The 16,492-nt window shown below is 33.5% G+C and overlaps 1 protein-coding gene across 1 annotated transcript; it reads right to left on the bottom strand.

Annotated features, from left to right (window-relative positions):
- Positions 1 to 12,087: 12,087 nt before the first annotated feature.
- Positions 12,088 to 15,314, bottom strand: LOC127808543 (B3 domain-containing protein At5g60140-like). The gene is made up of 4 exons (XM_052347128.1): positions 15,255 to 15,314; positions 13,054 to 13,603; positions 12,784 to 12,953; positions 12,088 to 12,381 (listed from the first exon to the last, which is right to left on the bottom strand). The coding sequence occupies exons 1-4, from the start codon at positions 15,312 to 15,314 to the stop codon at positions 12,088 to 12,090; spliced, it is 1,074 nt and encodes a 357-aa protein (XP_052203088.1).
- Positions 15,315 to 16,492: the final 1,178 nt, after the last annotated feature.

Genomic DNA, 16,492 nt, shown 5'->3' with positions numbered 1-16,492 from the left:
GTGATGGAACACAACCATATCAATTATCTTCATTCACCACCATCTCATGAAACTTCTCCATATGAAAATGGTGTTGAAACTTCATTTCATTATTACTCCGCCAGGGGATATTATCCACTGCCGGTCCCAAGCCCAGATAAAGGAGGAAGGTTGCGTTAGGTAGCCGACAGTCAGCGTAAAATCTAGTCGGATCCAAATATGAATTCTAGACAAACTATCTATTGGGATATAACCCACATAGAAGTCTAGAATTCATGTAGCCAACCCCACATAGTGGGATAACGGCTGGATATGTTGTTGTTGTTGTTGTTATAGTCTTCTCCCATGACAAGGTGAATTTTATTTATGGGGCAAGAGTCAACCTGATGGTACTCACAATCTTCCTCTAAATGGACTTCCAATTGCTATTTGTCACTCTAATGGGTTTTTCATCTTTCAACATAGCTTCAAGATCTTGGTGCACCAGAATGTCTTCAATCATATTTTTCATAAAGAATAATTGTTTTTTTCCTTTAGAGAGCGGGGAACGTACTTCATTGATTCAATAGTCATTAGAAGTATTAAAACCTATCACAATCAACTAAATTAAACAACACAATAGATTAGGGTTTCACTAACTCAAACCCAAAAATTTACCCACAACAAATCCCCAAAATCTTTCAAACTAATGTAAATCACTCAAACAATAGTTTTACCAAATTGTGATGACCAACTTGTTTGTCTTTTTCCTTAATGGAAGAAACATATATGTTGTTTCGCTTTCGATGATGCTTTTGATGATGAAAACTTTATATATTTGACATTTGAAATAATTATATTTTATCTTTAAAAATAAAAAATGATCAATTCAATCAATGCCAAAGAACATATATGCTTTCAATGCTTACAAAATATTTTATATTTATTTTGTAATCAAATGTGTTAACAATGTCAAAATATTTTTCATATCATAAACACTCAGAAAAACTGTCAATCGTTTTATACATGTAATCCTTTGGGCTGTTAAAGGCAAGCAACTATCGACCGTCTTTAAAAATCGATCAATCGTTTCCTTGAAAGCTCTCGATTGGCTTATTATGCCTGTCAACCAATTAATTGCATGCTCTTGGCCACCATTAGTCAACAACCACTGCATTAGATTTGGTTGCCTGTTTTTGAAATTAGTTGACCGATTTCTTCAACCTGTCGACTAGTTTATGTGCATTTCTAAAAACCAGTCGATCTATCTTCTGAATCCATAGTCCGTTTTAGTCGTAGATTTCTTTAACGGTTAGTTTTTGCAGGCTTCAATGGTTAATAATGGCTAGTTTTTCTTCAAGCTTTGGAGAAACCTATAAATTCAACCTAAGAAAGCACTTTATAAGGCTAATGAATGAAAATAAAGTATCAAGAGATTACCATTGTATTCATTCTTCTCATTAGTGCTTAAACTTTTATTTTTTTCTCTCAAAAGGCTACATATATCAATTGTATTATCTTGTTTTTAGTCTGTGTATTTTGTTTGAGAGATATTGTAACGGAGAGTGTCAACTCTTATATCTTCTTGATTATATTTCTTCTTGTAATTCATAACTTGTATGCTAAGGGCCTACTGGTTTGATAGGAGGTTTATATTTCTAGAAGTTTCTGCTAGAGGGTCTACTTGGTTAAGTAGGAGGTTTTAGTAGATTTGAAATTCTTTGTGGGGACTTAAAGTTAGGTTGGGTTTAGTCGAACTATTATAAATCTCTTGTATCATTTATCATTCTTGTTTTATGTTTTTCAAGCATTGCGTTTGACATTTTATATTTTTTGTTTTAACTCACTAAAACCTCATTTCAACTAAAGATTTTCAAATTTTAAGTAATTTTTAAAACACCCAATTCATCACCCATCCTCTTTTTGGGTGTGTGGTGCTATACTCTGTGCCAACCCAACAATATACTAATGGGTCTTCTTTTCTGGCGAGGTTCACCCTCAAGTGGTCTTGCGACAATCGACAAGCGACCATGTAACACCCAAAAATATTTTAGAATATTTAAAAATTTAAAGAAACAAATTTGGGTTTAATTTTATAAAAAAATTATTTGACTAACTGAGTGAGTCAAAATGATTTAAATCCATGTAGATATATGTATATGTGTGCGTGCACATGCGCATATATATATATATTAATAAAGTATAAAAGTATATATATATATATTTATATTAAATTGTACATAGGAGGCCAGCGGGCTGGCAATTGAACCAGCTTGCCAACCCTCTCCTTGGATTTTCCAAGGGGTCATTTTCATGAAAAGGGACCCTATGGCAGTGAGTAGCACAAAGCCGCTCACCTATATGCCCGCCCATGGCAGCCCCCTTTACACCTACAAGCCATCCCCCATTGAAACTTTGACTCATTCTTCTTCCTTCTTCCCCACATGTTTTGTTTCATAAAAATGAAAAGATTCCAAAACAAAAATAAAACACAAAATCTCTCGTACTAATTTACTTCTTGATATGAAAGATTGAAAAAATAATATAGGAGCGTACATTAAGAGGATGAATTGGATGCTTCAAAACATTTTTTGTTTGATGAAGAATTTACACAAAAACTATTTTATGCTTTTTTGTAGCTTGAAAAACTATGTTGGAAATATAAAACTGAAAATGTACAATATATGAAAATCAAATGTAAAAAAAATAAAATAGATAGCACACAAGATTTATAATGATTCAGCCCAACCCAGTTTATTCCACTACTTTGATTCCTCACTAAGAATTTTTCAAAGCCACTAAGGAAATGCTTGTTTAAAGAGGCGAGCACTATTTTTTATAGTGGTAGCTTTTTATAGGATTAGCTATAACCTTTTAATAGGATTAGCTATAACATTTAGTATCTTTTTCAAGGCTTAGGTACAACCTTTACAAGTCTTTTATAAGGATTAGACAGTAACCCTTATAGTAGATTTAGAGAAAATATTTGAGCAACAACTCATAGAGAAAACAATTCTCAAAGACTTATGAGTAAAAGCTCACAAGGAAAATGACCCTCAAAATGAATATGAATGAAAAGATCAAGAGGGAATTTTAAATACATACAAAGAGAATTAAAATATAAGAAAATGAAAGCACTTCACTATTTCTTGGAATAAAAGACTTTGTCGACAATTGACAAATGAACTCAAAGGATGATGTATTTCTGCCCAGCTCTTCTTTTTCTCTCTCTTCTTTCTCATTCTCCTCAAGAGAGCATTTCTTATTAGCTCAACAGCTTCAATCTCGTGCATGTCATGTGTATTTATAGCTTTAGTTTCTTCAATGCACTTTTTAGTTTTGTCCAAGGGTAAATGAATTAACTTGTAAATCAGCAAAGAATAATCTATTTTTGCATTCCAATGGTTAGAATTATGTTATTGAAGTTCAAGCATTGTTTATTTTGATAAAAGAATGTTTAGACAACTTTTTGTAATGGTCTGATAGTGTAAAACGAAAAACTATGTACATTTAATGTTGTCTGTAACGGCTAATTTTTTGAATATTAGTCTAGTAACATTTGGTATTACTCGAGTAAAACATGCAGTCACTCGAGTAAACTTAATTATTAGTCAATTAAGTTTAGGCATTATTCAATTACTGAATAAGGTTACTTAATTAAACTTGTCAACTACATTAGCCACTGCCTAACTAAAAATTTGGATGTTACTCGACTACAAGATGATAATATTCAATTAAAAGCTTATCTTAGTCGATTAACATTTCATCCAATAGTAACTTCAAATTTGTTACTCGATTAAGCATTTTTGTTACTCGAGTAAAATATAATTTTACTCAACTATAAGTTTCATTTAGTTTATTAATAATTCAAGTACAAAGACTCACACTCTGTTTGATAATTTTTACTCGACTAAGACACTTAGTTACTTAACTAAGAATGAAGTTACTTGATTAATAATGCCTTCTTAGTTGAATAAATGCTAAAATACATACACTTGATATTTTGCTCATGAATTATTACTATTGTAAAGTTTCTGGTTACTGAACTAAGTAATGAGTTACTCGATTAATATTTCTTCCTAGTCCACTAATGATACAAGTACAGAGACTTGTCATTTTGTCCCATATTTATTACTCGATTAAGGAGTATAGTTTCTCGACTAATATAACACTTAGTCGATTAACATTTTAGTTACTCGAATAATGTAATTTCATCATATATTTGAGAATACTAGTGCAGAATCGATTAATCCCTTGAATGTTCAGGTCTTACTCGATTAAAAGAATAATTTAGTCATATACAACACTTGTTACTCAACTAAGCATTTTCTTTACTCAAAAATGATAATTACTCTATTAAGTTCATACATTTGTTAATTAATTCTTCAGGTCCCAGTATGTCTTACTCAATTACAAATATTCAATTACTTGAGTAATGTTTGAAAGTTAGTTACAATTGAATTTCCAAACATAATTACTCGATTAACATTTGAAATTTACTTGAGTAAAAGATGCGTTAATTGTTTAATGAGCAGTCTTACTTGATTGACAGCCTAGTTTTAGTTTTAAGTATATGTTTACTATTTGAAAGCTTATCATCAAGGTTCATTAAAGTTTTACTTAGATCTCATCATTAAAACATTCTCAAAATCAAACTCAACAAAGATGAGGAGCTCGGTAAATTGGGGGAGGATATCTCATTTGAGAGATTTGAAGTAAGTGTAAGAGAAGAGAAAAAATAAAGGAGGAAGCAAGGAAGAGAGAAAACAAGTGAAAATGGATAAGAAACTTGCCATTAAGATGTCCAGGGAGAGGCTGGAAAGCTAGGAAAAGCAAGCGAGATCTTCTCCAATGAGACCTTGAGGTGATGTTCTCCCCCTCACAAACTCTTATTTTATGGTTTTTTGTATTGCATAATAAAAATGGGTATTGGAAATGTACTTTGTTTTAGTTTCTCTTTTGCATCCATGATCATGTATGCCCATGCTATTTTGCTTTAGGCTGCTTAGCAAAGTGATATGGTCGAGGACCTTTGTAACACCCCAAATTTTTCGGGTGTGTTATAACTTAGGATTTCAGGAATATAAAAATTTTTCATACCACAATCGTTGCCATACATCACACAAATTCTCAAAAACCCTAATTTTCACATTCTCAGCTTAACAAACCCAATATTAAATAGCTAAGACAAGTATTAAAATTTTAAATGCGGAAGTTAGATCGAACCTGATATGGTTCCCAACCATAATGTTTTATTTATCATAAATAAAATCATTCAAAACGTCTACAAAATGTATTACATGGACATCATCTCTCGCAAGTGATAAATAAACGTCTTAAACATATCCAAATCATACATAGGTTCGCAAATAAACAAAAATATGCTAATCATGCTACAAACAGTAATTTAAGCTAATTCTTCAGCTACCTCATTTCCCTTAGAGCCGCTGGTCGAACCTGGAATATTTGAATATTCCAGGGATATAGTCCAATTAGAAGATGAATCTTCTAGTGAGAAACTCCAAAAACAGTTTATATCGATGCATGATCAAGTATAAAATGTATGAGAAGACAAGGAGAACTACTCCAAAGTGCCTCGTGAACATGTCAGCCTCCTCCAACAAGAGCTTTCTCAATAACGCACGCATAGCGCCTCTCGGGAGGTCCCTAACCATGTCACTTTGGCCCGACTTCATAGCACTCATGTAAGCACCACATCCGTTATTCCTTATGCTCACGGTCTTCCCCATGAGAGCTTTCTCGATAGCGCACACATAGTGCCTCTCAGGGGATATCCGACTTTTGCCCTCGGCCAACAACAAATAGGTACAACAGTATGGCCACACGAATTTTATAAATGCAACAATTAAAAAGCCAATAGCATATGTTTTCCAGAAAAATACATTTCATATATGCAACATGATTTCACGTAAGAGAATAAGAAGAGTTTATGTATAAGAACTTCACAAAACACGTCTCATGTAATAGAAGTCTCTCATAAGAGAATAAAAAATAGGATTTGGAGTATAAAAGTCTCACCTTGTTGGTTTATCTCTTCGACAGTATAATTTTACAGCAAACGGCCTAGGTTTCTGCAGAAAACATGCATTTTGGTAAACCTAACCTCAAATATTTTTACATAGTATGGAAGGATATTAAAGTAGGGGCATAACTGAAAAATTTTTAGGAAAATGGACCCCTCATGCGCCCTAGGAAGGTGGCTCACGCGCCTTCACGCGCAGCCACTTCCGACACGTGTATCTCACGTGCTACTACCAGATTTCGGACAGCATTGCGTCGTTTTCGTATTTCGGTCATATCTCCCTCGTTTTAACTTCGATTCGACCCTTATTTGAACCTACGCGACCCTATTTTCCCCCTCTATAGGATTATAAAAAATAATTGGACTTACCTCGCTTTTTTTCTAACTTATTTTGATGAACTCCGGCGAAGGCTCGTAACTCTGACAAGGCTCGTTCTCCCTGGCTTCTCCTTCGATTTCTTCTCGCTTTCTTACCTAGCTTCCTCCTCTCTTTCTAGAGCAAGCTCCTCCTCTTAGAGTGCCTCAACTCTCAAACTCGCTTGGAATGATATGAGAACAACCCATGGTGCCTATTTATAGATTTCTTCAACCAATCACATTATGCCACTTTTCACAATCTAAGCCATGGACTCCAAAGACTCAAAGATATATTTGAATGGCTTTTGAAATCCAAAACTAGAATGGATTTAATTTTTGAAATCCAAGCTAATTCCCCAACTTCTTCCAAATGACATTTTGGCCCTTATTTCAAGTTCTCAAACTTTAATATTTTACCACATAAGCTCCAAATTTCATCCTTATTTTATTTAGATAATTTTCTAATTACAATTACACCATCAAACATCAAATTTATCGAGATACTTAAAATTTTAAAATTAATAACTCAAAATTACTTGATATGTACGATTTTCGGGAAGCCCTTACCATCATTCGGTCTTTTCAGGTTATAACTTAACTTAACCGAAAACCGTCTCTTATTTTATTTCTTTCAGCGCCATAAATATTGCCTCGAGATGCTCGTCAAAAATATACCTTTGTCCTTAGGTATCTAAGTTCCAGGGCACTCCCAGTGACCGATTCGGTCACTTGTTGCCATTTCAAGCATATTTTTCTATATTTTAAACTCACTTAAAATACGTGGCAACCTTACGAAAATATGGGGTATTACAACCTTCCAAGAGTCGCTTGCTGTGCCAAGTGACACCGTTAAGGAGGTCGACACAGTCACAAGTGACACCGTGACGTGGAAACTTGTATTTTTCTTGTCCCTAAAGTCCGAGGTGACATGGTCGGGGACCTTTCAAGAGGTGCTTCTGGCACTAGTTGAGAAAGCTTTTGTAAGGAGGCCAACACCATTACAAGTAACACCGTAGAGTAGAAACTTACGTTTTCTTTCTTGCACACATTTTATATAAATGTTCTATTTTTGGGGGGTTCCTTATTTAGAAGGTTCATCTTCTAACTTGGGTTCATCCCCTAGAATATTCAAACGTTCCAAACGAAACAAACAACTCGAAGGGGAAAGAAATACTTGAATACCTTAATGGCAAGTTTCCCTCAGGGTCTCATTCAAGAAGATCTCGCTCGCTTTTCCTAGCATCTACATACCATTATATGCCACATATAGATCTTCTCCAATGAGACCTTGAGGTTTTGGAAAGCTTTATAATTTTTGTGGCATGTAATGGTATGTAGATGCTATACGTGTTTTTATGAGATGTAATGGTATTTACATGTCATATTCTTGTGATATCAAGTGTAGTAAACATGCCAAATTAGTTATATGAACTTGGTTTTCATTCAAAGTTTGTTATTTTATTTTGGTGGAAATAGATGACTCTTACGTTCATATCTTAAATCATGGAGATTTAGAAATTTACATTGAGGATGTAACACCCCGCTTTCTCGGGCGCGCTATAACTTGGGATAATTCTGAGACAATAAATTTTTTCTTTCAAACTTAAAGCTAAATCATATCATTCCTCAAATCGATCCCAAAATTTTCAAACATTTTCTCGAAAGAGAATCATTATACACATCAAATGCGGAAGCAAAGATCGAACCTGACATCTTAACATTAATCAAAATTTAGATCTTACATCATCATTCCTCAACATAACTTAATACAATGCATAAGTTCTCAACTAACATTAACCCTAAATAAGGTTTTACATCATCATTAACCAAATGGTTAAATATCATCATTCCTCAAAACGTTCAGATTTCAAAGTAGCAGAACTTAAATACATCGGCTACATTATATATATTTCATTCATCATTCAATTCATCATGCACTTTGCTAAGTGCCATTTCATGCCTCATTCATCCTTGTATCTGCTACAATTTTCATCTAAAACGTTTGAATATTTCAGGGGCAAAAGCCCAAGTTAGATGATGAATCATCTAAGTAAGGGTACAGTAAACATATTTCGTGCATGAATACAAAATGCAAAATGTCATTTCCATATCATTTTGGTTTGAGTCAACCACACCCAACTGCTGCTCCCCATTTTTACAGCCTCCTTACTAGGTCGAGATGTATGGGTGCACCCTTGATAGAGCAGCGGTGCCAGTCCATAATCCCAAACCCTTATGCGATGCATGATCAATAATATCACCGTGAACATATACACATTTCATTATCAATACATGTAAATGCAATCTACATGATATATTCACATCAAGGCATGACAACGTGATAAAATCATTTACTTAAAATCGGGTTTTGGGTTGAAACACTTACAAACCAAGCATTTTCCATAAAACTAAATTCAGTTGGAAAGTACCACTTACCTTCTCAAACTTATTGAGCTACCTCGATATTTGTGCATTGCCTCGACATTCGTGCATCGTCTCGATTTACATGCCAATCTCAAAATTTACACAAGTCACTTCAACTTTAAGCCTCAAAGCATCCTAACCACCATATTTATTTAAATAAGCATTAAAACCTATTTTTCCATAATTTCTTGCATTTTCTTTATTTTTCTTTCTATTTCTTCCTATTTTTCCTCAATAAATCCAAACTAAATATTTTTCAAATATTTCACTATGACAATTCATAAAATAATATTCCTGAATTTTTGAAATTTTCTAGAGAATTTTATTTACCTTAACTTAGCCTCTCAGGCTTCCTCGGTATGCATGTCATATCCTCAAAACGCGTGCCCGATCAATTTTCTGGCTCTGTGCATGCTCCTCTAGCCCCAAATACATTCATATTCTTCTTCCTACCTCCCCTGCTCCTGCAACGCGCACTGCCTGAGCACTAGCCTCCGTCGCCCGTCACTTGGGTCTTCGCCGCTTACTACTGGCCTCGTTGGTTGCCGCACCATCGCCGCCATCATTGCTTGCTTCGTTGGTAGCCTTTGATCGCCATTCGTGGCTATTTTCGTGTGGCCATGGTTGCAAAACAACAGCTTTGCTGCTGCTGCCATGGACGATTTCAGCCATTTCAGGCCCCTCCTTCTTGGCTCCAACACACACACACACACACACACACACACACACACACTCTCTCTCTCTCTCTTGGCCTCCCTCAAGCTCTCTGCCCCAACTCTCATTTCCTTTTTCATTTTTCCCATTTGCTCTCAATCTCTCTTATTTATAGGCATCCTATAGCTTGGGCACAAAGCTTCGTATGTACTTCTCTACTTTGGCCATACCTCTTGCCTATACCTCTCAGCCATACCTCTCTGCAACTTGGCCACCAAGCTTTACAGAAGCTTAGCCACCACGCACACACAGCCATGCATACATATATATATATATATAACTACATATTACATTATAATATAAAGAAATTTACACATTTAATCTCAAATTACATCTCTATTTCACTTGAGCAATTCCTTAATTGCAATTATACCCTTAAACATCAAATTAATTTGCATTACAATGCCGAAAACGCAAAATTAATAATTCAAGATTACTCAATAGTGACGATTCCGCCCTGATATCCTCACCGAGCTATCGTTTCATCCGAAACCACTGAAAGATTGCTCATTATAAAAAAATAGAGCCCTCTCAAGCTTTTGTTAACTTCCCGAAAGTCTCCTACAACGATTCGGTTTTGTAGTCTAAATGGCAGCTGCATTTTAGTTGTACCAAAAATCATTCCACATTCGATTTCTTTCGATACCATAAATCTTATCTCAGAACGCTAATCGAGACCATATTATTTTTCTTAGACAATTACACTCTGAGGCATTCCCTATAGTCGATTCGATATTTATAACTACTATCAAGCCAATTTTTCGATATTCTAAACTTGCTTAAATTATGTGGCAACCTCATGAAAATATGTGTTTTTATAGAGAATTTCTAAAGATTTTTAGTTAGGACACTCAAAAAGTCCTTTTTTCTTTTTAACTCTATATTTTGAAATTATTTGAGATTTTGATTTCTTAATATGAGTTATAACTTAAACTAGGTTCGATCCATTAAAATAAATGCACTCACAAAGACTTTGCCTTGATGAATTAAACAAATCGCAAGAGTTTGGTGGAAAGGCAAGGTCACTAGAGGTAAACCCCCTAAGTATTGCTTAGGAGAATAATCTCTAGTGAATTTGAGGAAAATAAATAATGAAAATGAAATGTTATGCAAATGAAGGTTTTGAAAATAGGATGTAAATTGTAAGGGTTGGCGAAGGCCCCTTTACAGTAAATGTTTAAAAAAACAAATCACAAATTATGATGTGCAAAACACCCTAAAAGAGAGATGTTTCAGACCACAACTCAACAATGGTAGATTGTGATCTTTAACCTATTGTAGCAGTGGCAATGGCAGGAAAGTAGCGACTCTCTTTCATGATAGCTTTTCTTCAGGTGAACCAAAGTCAAGAACATGGTGTTTTTGTGCTACAACACACCTACCAAAATCTCCTACAATAACCTTTATTTTTTTGTCACAAATTTTCTCACACTCAACTAATCGATCACTATCTCATAATGAACATCTCATGTAATAATTTTCGTGTTTTGTTACAAATTTCTCACACACTCAACTATTTTTATAACCAAGCACAATCTCATAATCAAACCCAAACAAGACTCTAATACTACTTGTTAAGATCGAACTACCCAAATCAAGAACATAATCACAAATCAAATAAGAAAATAATGACATAGGAAATTAATGTGGTTTAGCTCAATAGCCCACACCCATGATCCCACCGCAAAGAGATAATCCACTAATCAAAACAAATAAATTAACCTGATGACTTCATACGACTAGTCACACCACACAATGAAATAGAGCAAACACTAATCCTAAAAGAACATGATTAGTTGGTTCCTCCCTAGGAGGGTATTTGGCAGATGGTTTGGTTCTCTCTAATCCTACTTATCCAATTTCTTATTTCTTTTTATAGTAGGATATCAAATCGAAGATGAGAGAGAGTTAAAAGTGTTAATGGTTGGACTAATCGAACAAATACTCATTTTTATTAAATATATAAAAATTAATTGAAACATAGATATACAAAATAAATCTCATCACACAATATTACAATAGGCATAAAAATATAAAAACAAAAAAAAAAAAAAAATGGTTTGAAACAAACCAGTCTGATTTCATTCTTTGCACCCAATTTTGTAAGTCAATTATTTGCACCTAGTTAATAGCAATCATTCAACAATTCTTCAATGCTAACCTGAAGCCTAATTTTGTACATTAATTAGCTGCACCCAATTAACAAGACAAATTTTTGAAACAAACAAGCCTAAGTGTTAATTGCACAAGTCTCCATGTTCTAAAAGCAATAAACATTAGCACAAAACATCAGGGAAACAAACACAAAACTCAAAATTGACATAATAAACCCAACCTCATTTCCCTTTGAATCCCATGATATAACTACATTTAGAATAAGAAAGCACACATATCAATGAGTTGAACACTTGTACGGGAAAATAATCAGTCTTTCTAGATATCCACAAATGCACAAACCAAAAAAAAAAGGCAAAAATTTAAGTTCAAAGTCATAAAATTAAGATCACAAACTTGAAGTTCAAATGTTGTCTAATGATTAATGTTTAACACAGTTAATCTCTTGGAATCCCTTCAAAATGTTTCTCTTCATATCATCCCTTCTTTTTTTGATTCTTTGTCTTCGGCAACCATGATCCTTCTCTGAGAATCCGCATCTCCAAGTAAATGGATTGTTGGCTTTCTTCTTGTTTGAACTCGCAAATGCACCTGTCCTCTGGTTTGAAATTATTCCACTTACAAAAAGCTCTCCACCCTCGGGTGAGCCAAGTTCGACCGTCACCCCAAACTATAACATTTGTGGTCCATTCCCTCCCTCTTTCATCAAGGAGGATTATCGTTTGAGGAAGTTTAATATGATGATCTCTGAGAACCTCTTGTGGAACATACTGCATTCATTGGTAAACCATTAGAGAAAAAAGTCACCACATTTGACAATAAAGTGACATCTATAGAGCAAAATGATTATCAACAATCATATGCTTTGAAAAGAAAATTCAAGAACACTGATTGTAGTGCCACAACATCATGATTGTTTTTCCCATTGCAATCGTTACTCTTCCAATAGAAGTGAAAAAGTTTAATACTTGATATTAATTGAACAAAAAGGAACCAAAGCAGCCTCCCAAGATTAACTAATGTTCATTAATGAATCAATTAAACAAAATTCTTTGTTTTGACAATAGTAGAGTTGTTTATAGTGCAAATTCGAAGCAATCAAAATAAATAACATATATACCACATAAGAATAAAGAGAAATAGAAAAAATTTCTCAATAGAATTCACTTTACCAGTTCATTCTTTCTCTTATCTCGAACAGTTGCCACAAAATATGGATTCTTTGGCCGTGAAACCATTCCGTATTTGAAAACATCCTCTTCATCGCAATATTTGTTTCTTTTTTGACCACCTTGAACTTTAGAGCCAACTTTTCCTTTAGAACCATCAAAATCAAGTAAACCTGAATTGGTTAGATATTGGGTGAGTAAAAATTTAACTTCGACAAACACGTAGAAATAGTGTCAAGATTTTATGTAGAAGAAAAGAAAATGAGAACTTACGATTAGTTCCTTTACTGGGGCTTTTTAAGTCCTTAGCTGAGTTTCCCTCTTTTCCCTTTAATGTTTTCTGTCTAAAGGCCTTAGCACCAAGTTCTTCCTCATCAATGACCTCCTCCACTCCCTCGTTTCCACCTTTTCCCTTCAATGCTTTCTTTCTTAAGGCCTTAGGTCCAAGTTCTTCCTCATCAATGGCCTCCTCCATCCCCTTGTATTTCTCATCCTCATCGTCACTATCCTCCTCCTCCTCCAACTCGTAATCCTCATCCTCCTCTATTATGGAATTTAGAGATCTAATCTCTTGTTTTCTTACTCCATTTCTGCCCCCATAAATTTGAAAATCAAAAACATTGTCACCATCATAGTCAAAAGTTAAAAAATCTCCATTTTCTATAAAGTTACCCTCAATGAACGTTAGCCAACCGTTCTTAAAAAAGAACTTATTTCCAATTTTGCCTATATCTATTGGCCAAAGTTTGTCATCAGAATTCCTCAAGAAAACATGTTTTGGCAGTACTTCTTTCACATACGCAACAAAAGCCAAGGGAATGAGCTGGAAAAGAAAAAAGAACTTTCAATTAGAAACAATCAATTAAAATAGATACTGTATCAAGAAAAGCATAAATACATTGTATTTTCTATGGTTCATTTTATGTGTTCTTTTACGTATTTTAATTATTTTCATCATTTCTAGTGAGTTCAAATCATAGCTTCCTATGCAAAGGTAAATGTTAAGATTAAAGTCATAATTCTAAATAGCAAAAGAAAGAAAAATAATCAAAACAAACGCGAAGAATATACAAGATTTATAGTGGTTCACTCTCAATATGAGAGCTATATCCACCAACCACCGCTGCAAAATTTTTCACTATAACTAAATTGGAGATTATAAGGGAATGCATCATAACACTCTCTAAGAATCACTCATATAAGCAAAATTAAGGCAATGAAAAGTACATGTGTGAAAACTCAAAATTATCCTTATTGTAAAATTACTGACTCTATGTAGGGATAATATGTGTCAAAGTGATAATTAAAGTCCACACATTAAGAATAAGTTTGTCATTCACTTCACTATAAGTAATTTTTTCGCATGCAAGATAATGTTATGTTTCTGTAAACAACTGAATTCAGAATACCAAATAATCCAAGAATTAAAAGGAATAAGTGAAAAAGTTTCTCTCCACACCCTGAGGCAGAAAGATGGAAATTTTCTAAATAGTAATAACTTTTAAATTGCTAAAAGCACAATCTATGTTTTTAGATTTAGCACCATCACTCATTCAGTTTATGTATCTGATATTAACAAGATAACTTTAATTTCTCATGCAACCAATAACGTACAATTACTGTATTACTTTTACCAATATTAGTACTCTGAACATTGTAATCCTTCTAGTGTTATCACTAGTCTCTGCTTAATTCACAAATTATAAAAAGGAGTTTAAGATATTAAACAACTTTTTCAAGGACTAGTTGTTTAACTTAATGTCACATCCAATAATAGAACCCACAATTAGATACTTATCAATATATAATTAACTTGATTAACTAGCCATGCAATAATGACCTATGTAACATAAATGACAGTATAAACCAATTCTTGACCCCTTAAAAAGTCTAATCTTTGTTCTTAAATTACACAGAATTTTAAAATCTTTGAATTGTTTCACTATACCCAAATTATTAAGGTACTGAATCAAGCAAGATCCAGTACTGAATCTTATTTGGATAAGTGATAACCAAAACAACATCCATAATCCTGGTTTGGTTTTGAGTCTTCTAAAACTTTCATAGAGGTATTTTTAGGTATTTTTCAAAACAATTTGGCATGCATTAAGAATATTAAAGTTAAGCTCTGAAAACAGGGAGAGAAAAATTGCAAAGCACTACAAAATTATCTGAAAACTAAATATATATTTTATGAATTAATTTTTCTCAATTTCCAATTGAGTCTCCAATCACTTTCTCAACAACTTTCCCACAAAATTTGAAGATCTTACATATTAAATTTCTCATTCATTCTATACCTTTTTCCCTATACTAGTTTTGCCATGTCTCCACTTCAATTTCTCTTACATTTCTCAATTATATGTTTGTATTGTAGTTGGAAAAAAGGGATATAAAGCACTAAAACACATTTAATAGATCTAAATCACCATTAAAAAAAGGGATAAGTGAGGAAGAAGCATTCATGGGGGTACCAGCTTCTCAGAGCTTTCTGGAAGGAGTAAAATCTTGAAAAAACCAGGGATCTTCTCCATCTCTCGTCCTGCAAGCCTGCTTCTCTACTGTGAGCAAAAATACCCAAGCTAGTGAGGGTAATATGAGAGATAAATAAAAGTAGTAGTAGAAATGGTAAACCATAACTATTACAACCCAAATTTAGGTCATGACCGACTGTACCCTTTGATAGGAACATAGACCCCATTAAAAAAGTAGCAAGTCTCCATACCATTCAGGTATATCAATGAGAATGTTCATTTCATCCAATTTCATAATTAGATATTACAAAAAAAACTAATCATGTCTCAAATAAAAAAATTATTTTTAATTAATTTCTTGGAAAAAAATATTTTTAGCCCATCAAACAAATTAATTGCACTCTATAATCACTTTATCAGTTTTAATCCTGCCAACTAATTTTATAAATCTATCCTTTTATTTAAATATTTTGACCCTGCCAATTTTGACCCTACCACGTTATCAGTTTAGGTACATTCCCTGAAAAAAAGTGATTATAGAGTGCAATTAATTTATTTGAACGATTATATCATGTAATTAGTTTGTTTGAGTGGATAAAAATAATTCTTTTCAGGGAAAGGATTAAAAATGATTGTGTCTATTTATTTTTGGTTAATTATAAATTCTATAAACCAACATATGACCAATTTAGTAAGACTGAATATTATTTATAAATCAAGTGCGTAAGTCTCACAATAAAGATACTAATAACAATGAAATATGAATATGTACTAGTCACCCTATAAAAGTCAATAAAATAATATGGTGTTATTCACATCCTAACAAGTAATCACTTTCAACCAACTATCAGTGCCCAATCTAAAGTCAATGTCACTGACCCTATACTAAGAGCGCACCTATGATATTAAAATTTTCTCCATAACACAAATGAAGCTAATATTTGTCTAATGGGTGGTCTAGCACTATGCATGTTGGAATAAACCCATTGAACAACCCAAAGGCTTTTCTATACATGTGTACTATTAAAAGGACCATATAATCTAAATTGTAACACATAATGTGAAACTCCTCAATTTTATGAGCATGATGTCAAGTTAAAACGTATGATGCTATATATGAATGTACAATATTTCAAATAAAACAATATATAGGTGGTAGTTACCGATTATGTTGCACGGAAATACCTCGTAGGAGTCATTTTCCCGTTTTCGAAACGTTTCATATTCCCGTTTCGAAT

Source organism: Diospyros lotus, chromosome 1 (assembly GCF_014633365.1).
Source record: "Diospyros lotus cultivar Yz01 chromosome 1, ASM1463336v1, whole genome shotgun sequence".
NCBI lineage: Eukaryota > Viridiplantae > Streptophyta > Magnoliopsida > Ericales > Ebenaceae > Diospyros > Diospyros lotus.
The sequence above is the reverse complement of the archived record's forward strand: the minus strand, read 5'-3'. Positions and strand labels throughout refer to the sequence as shown.

Coding starts and splice junctions, on each gene's coding strand:
- LOC127808543 (XM_052347128.1), bottom strand. CDS start 15,314: ATGGAGAAGATCCCTGGTTTTTTCAAGATTTTACTCCTTCCAGAAAGC. Junction 13,604..15,254: donor CAGAAAGCTCTGAGAAGCTG/GTACCCCCATGA, acceptor TTTCTTTTCCAG/CTCATTCCCTTGGCTTTTGT. Junction 12,382..12,783: donor ATAAGAGAAAGAATGAACTG/GTAAAGTGAATT, acceptor CAATGAATGCAG/TATGTTCCACAAGAGGTTCT.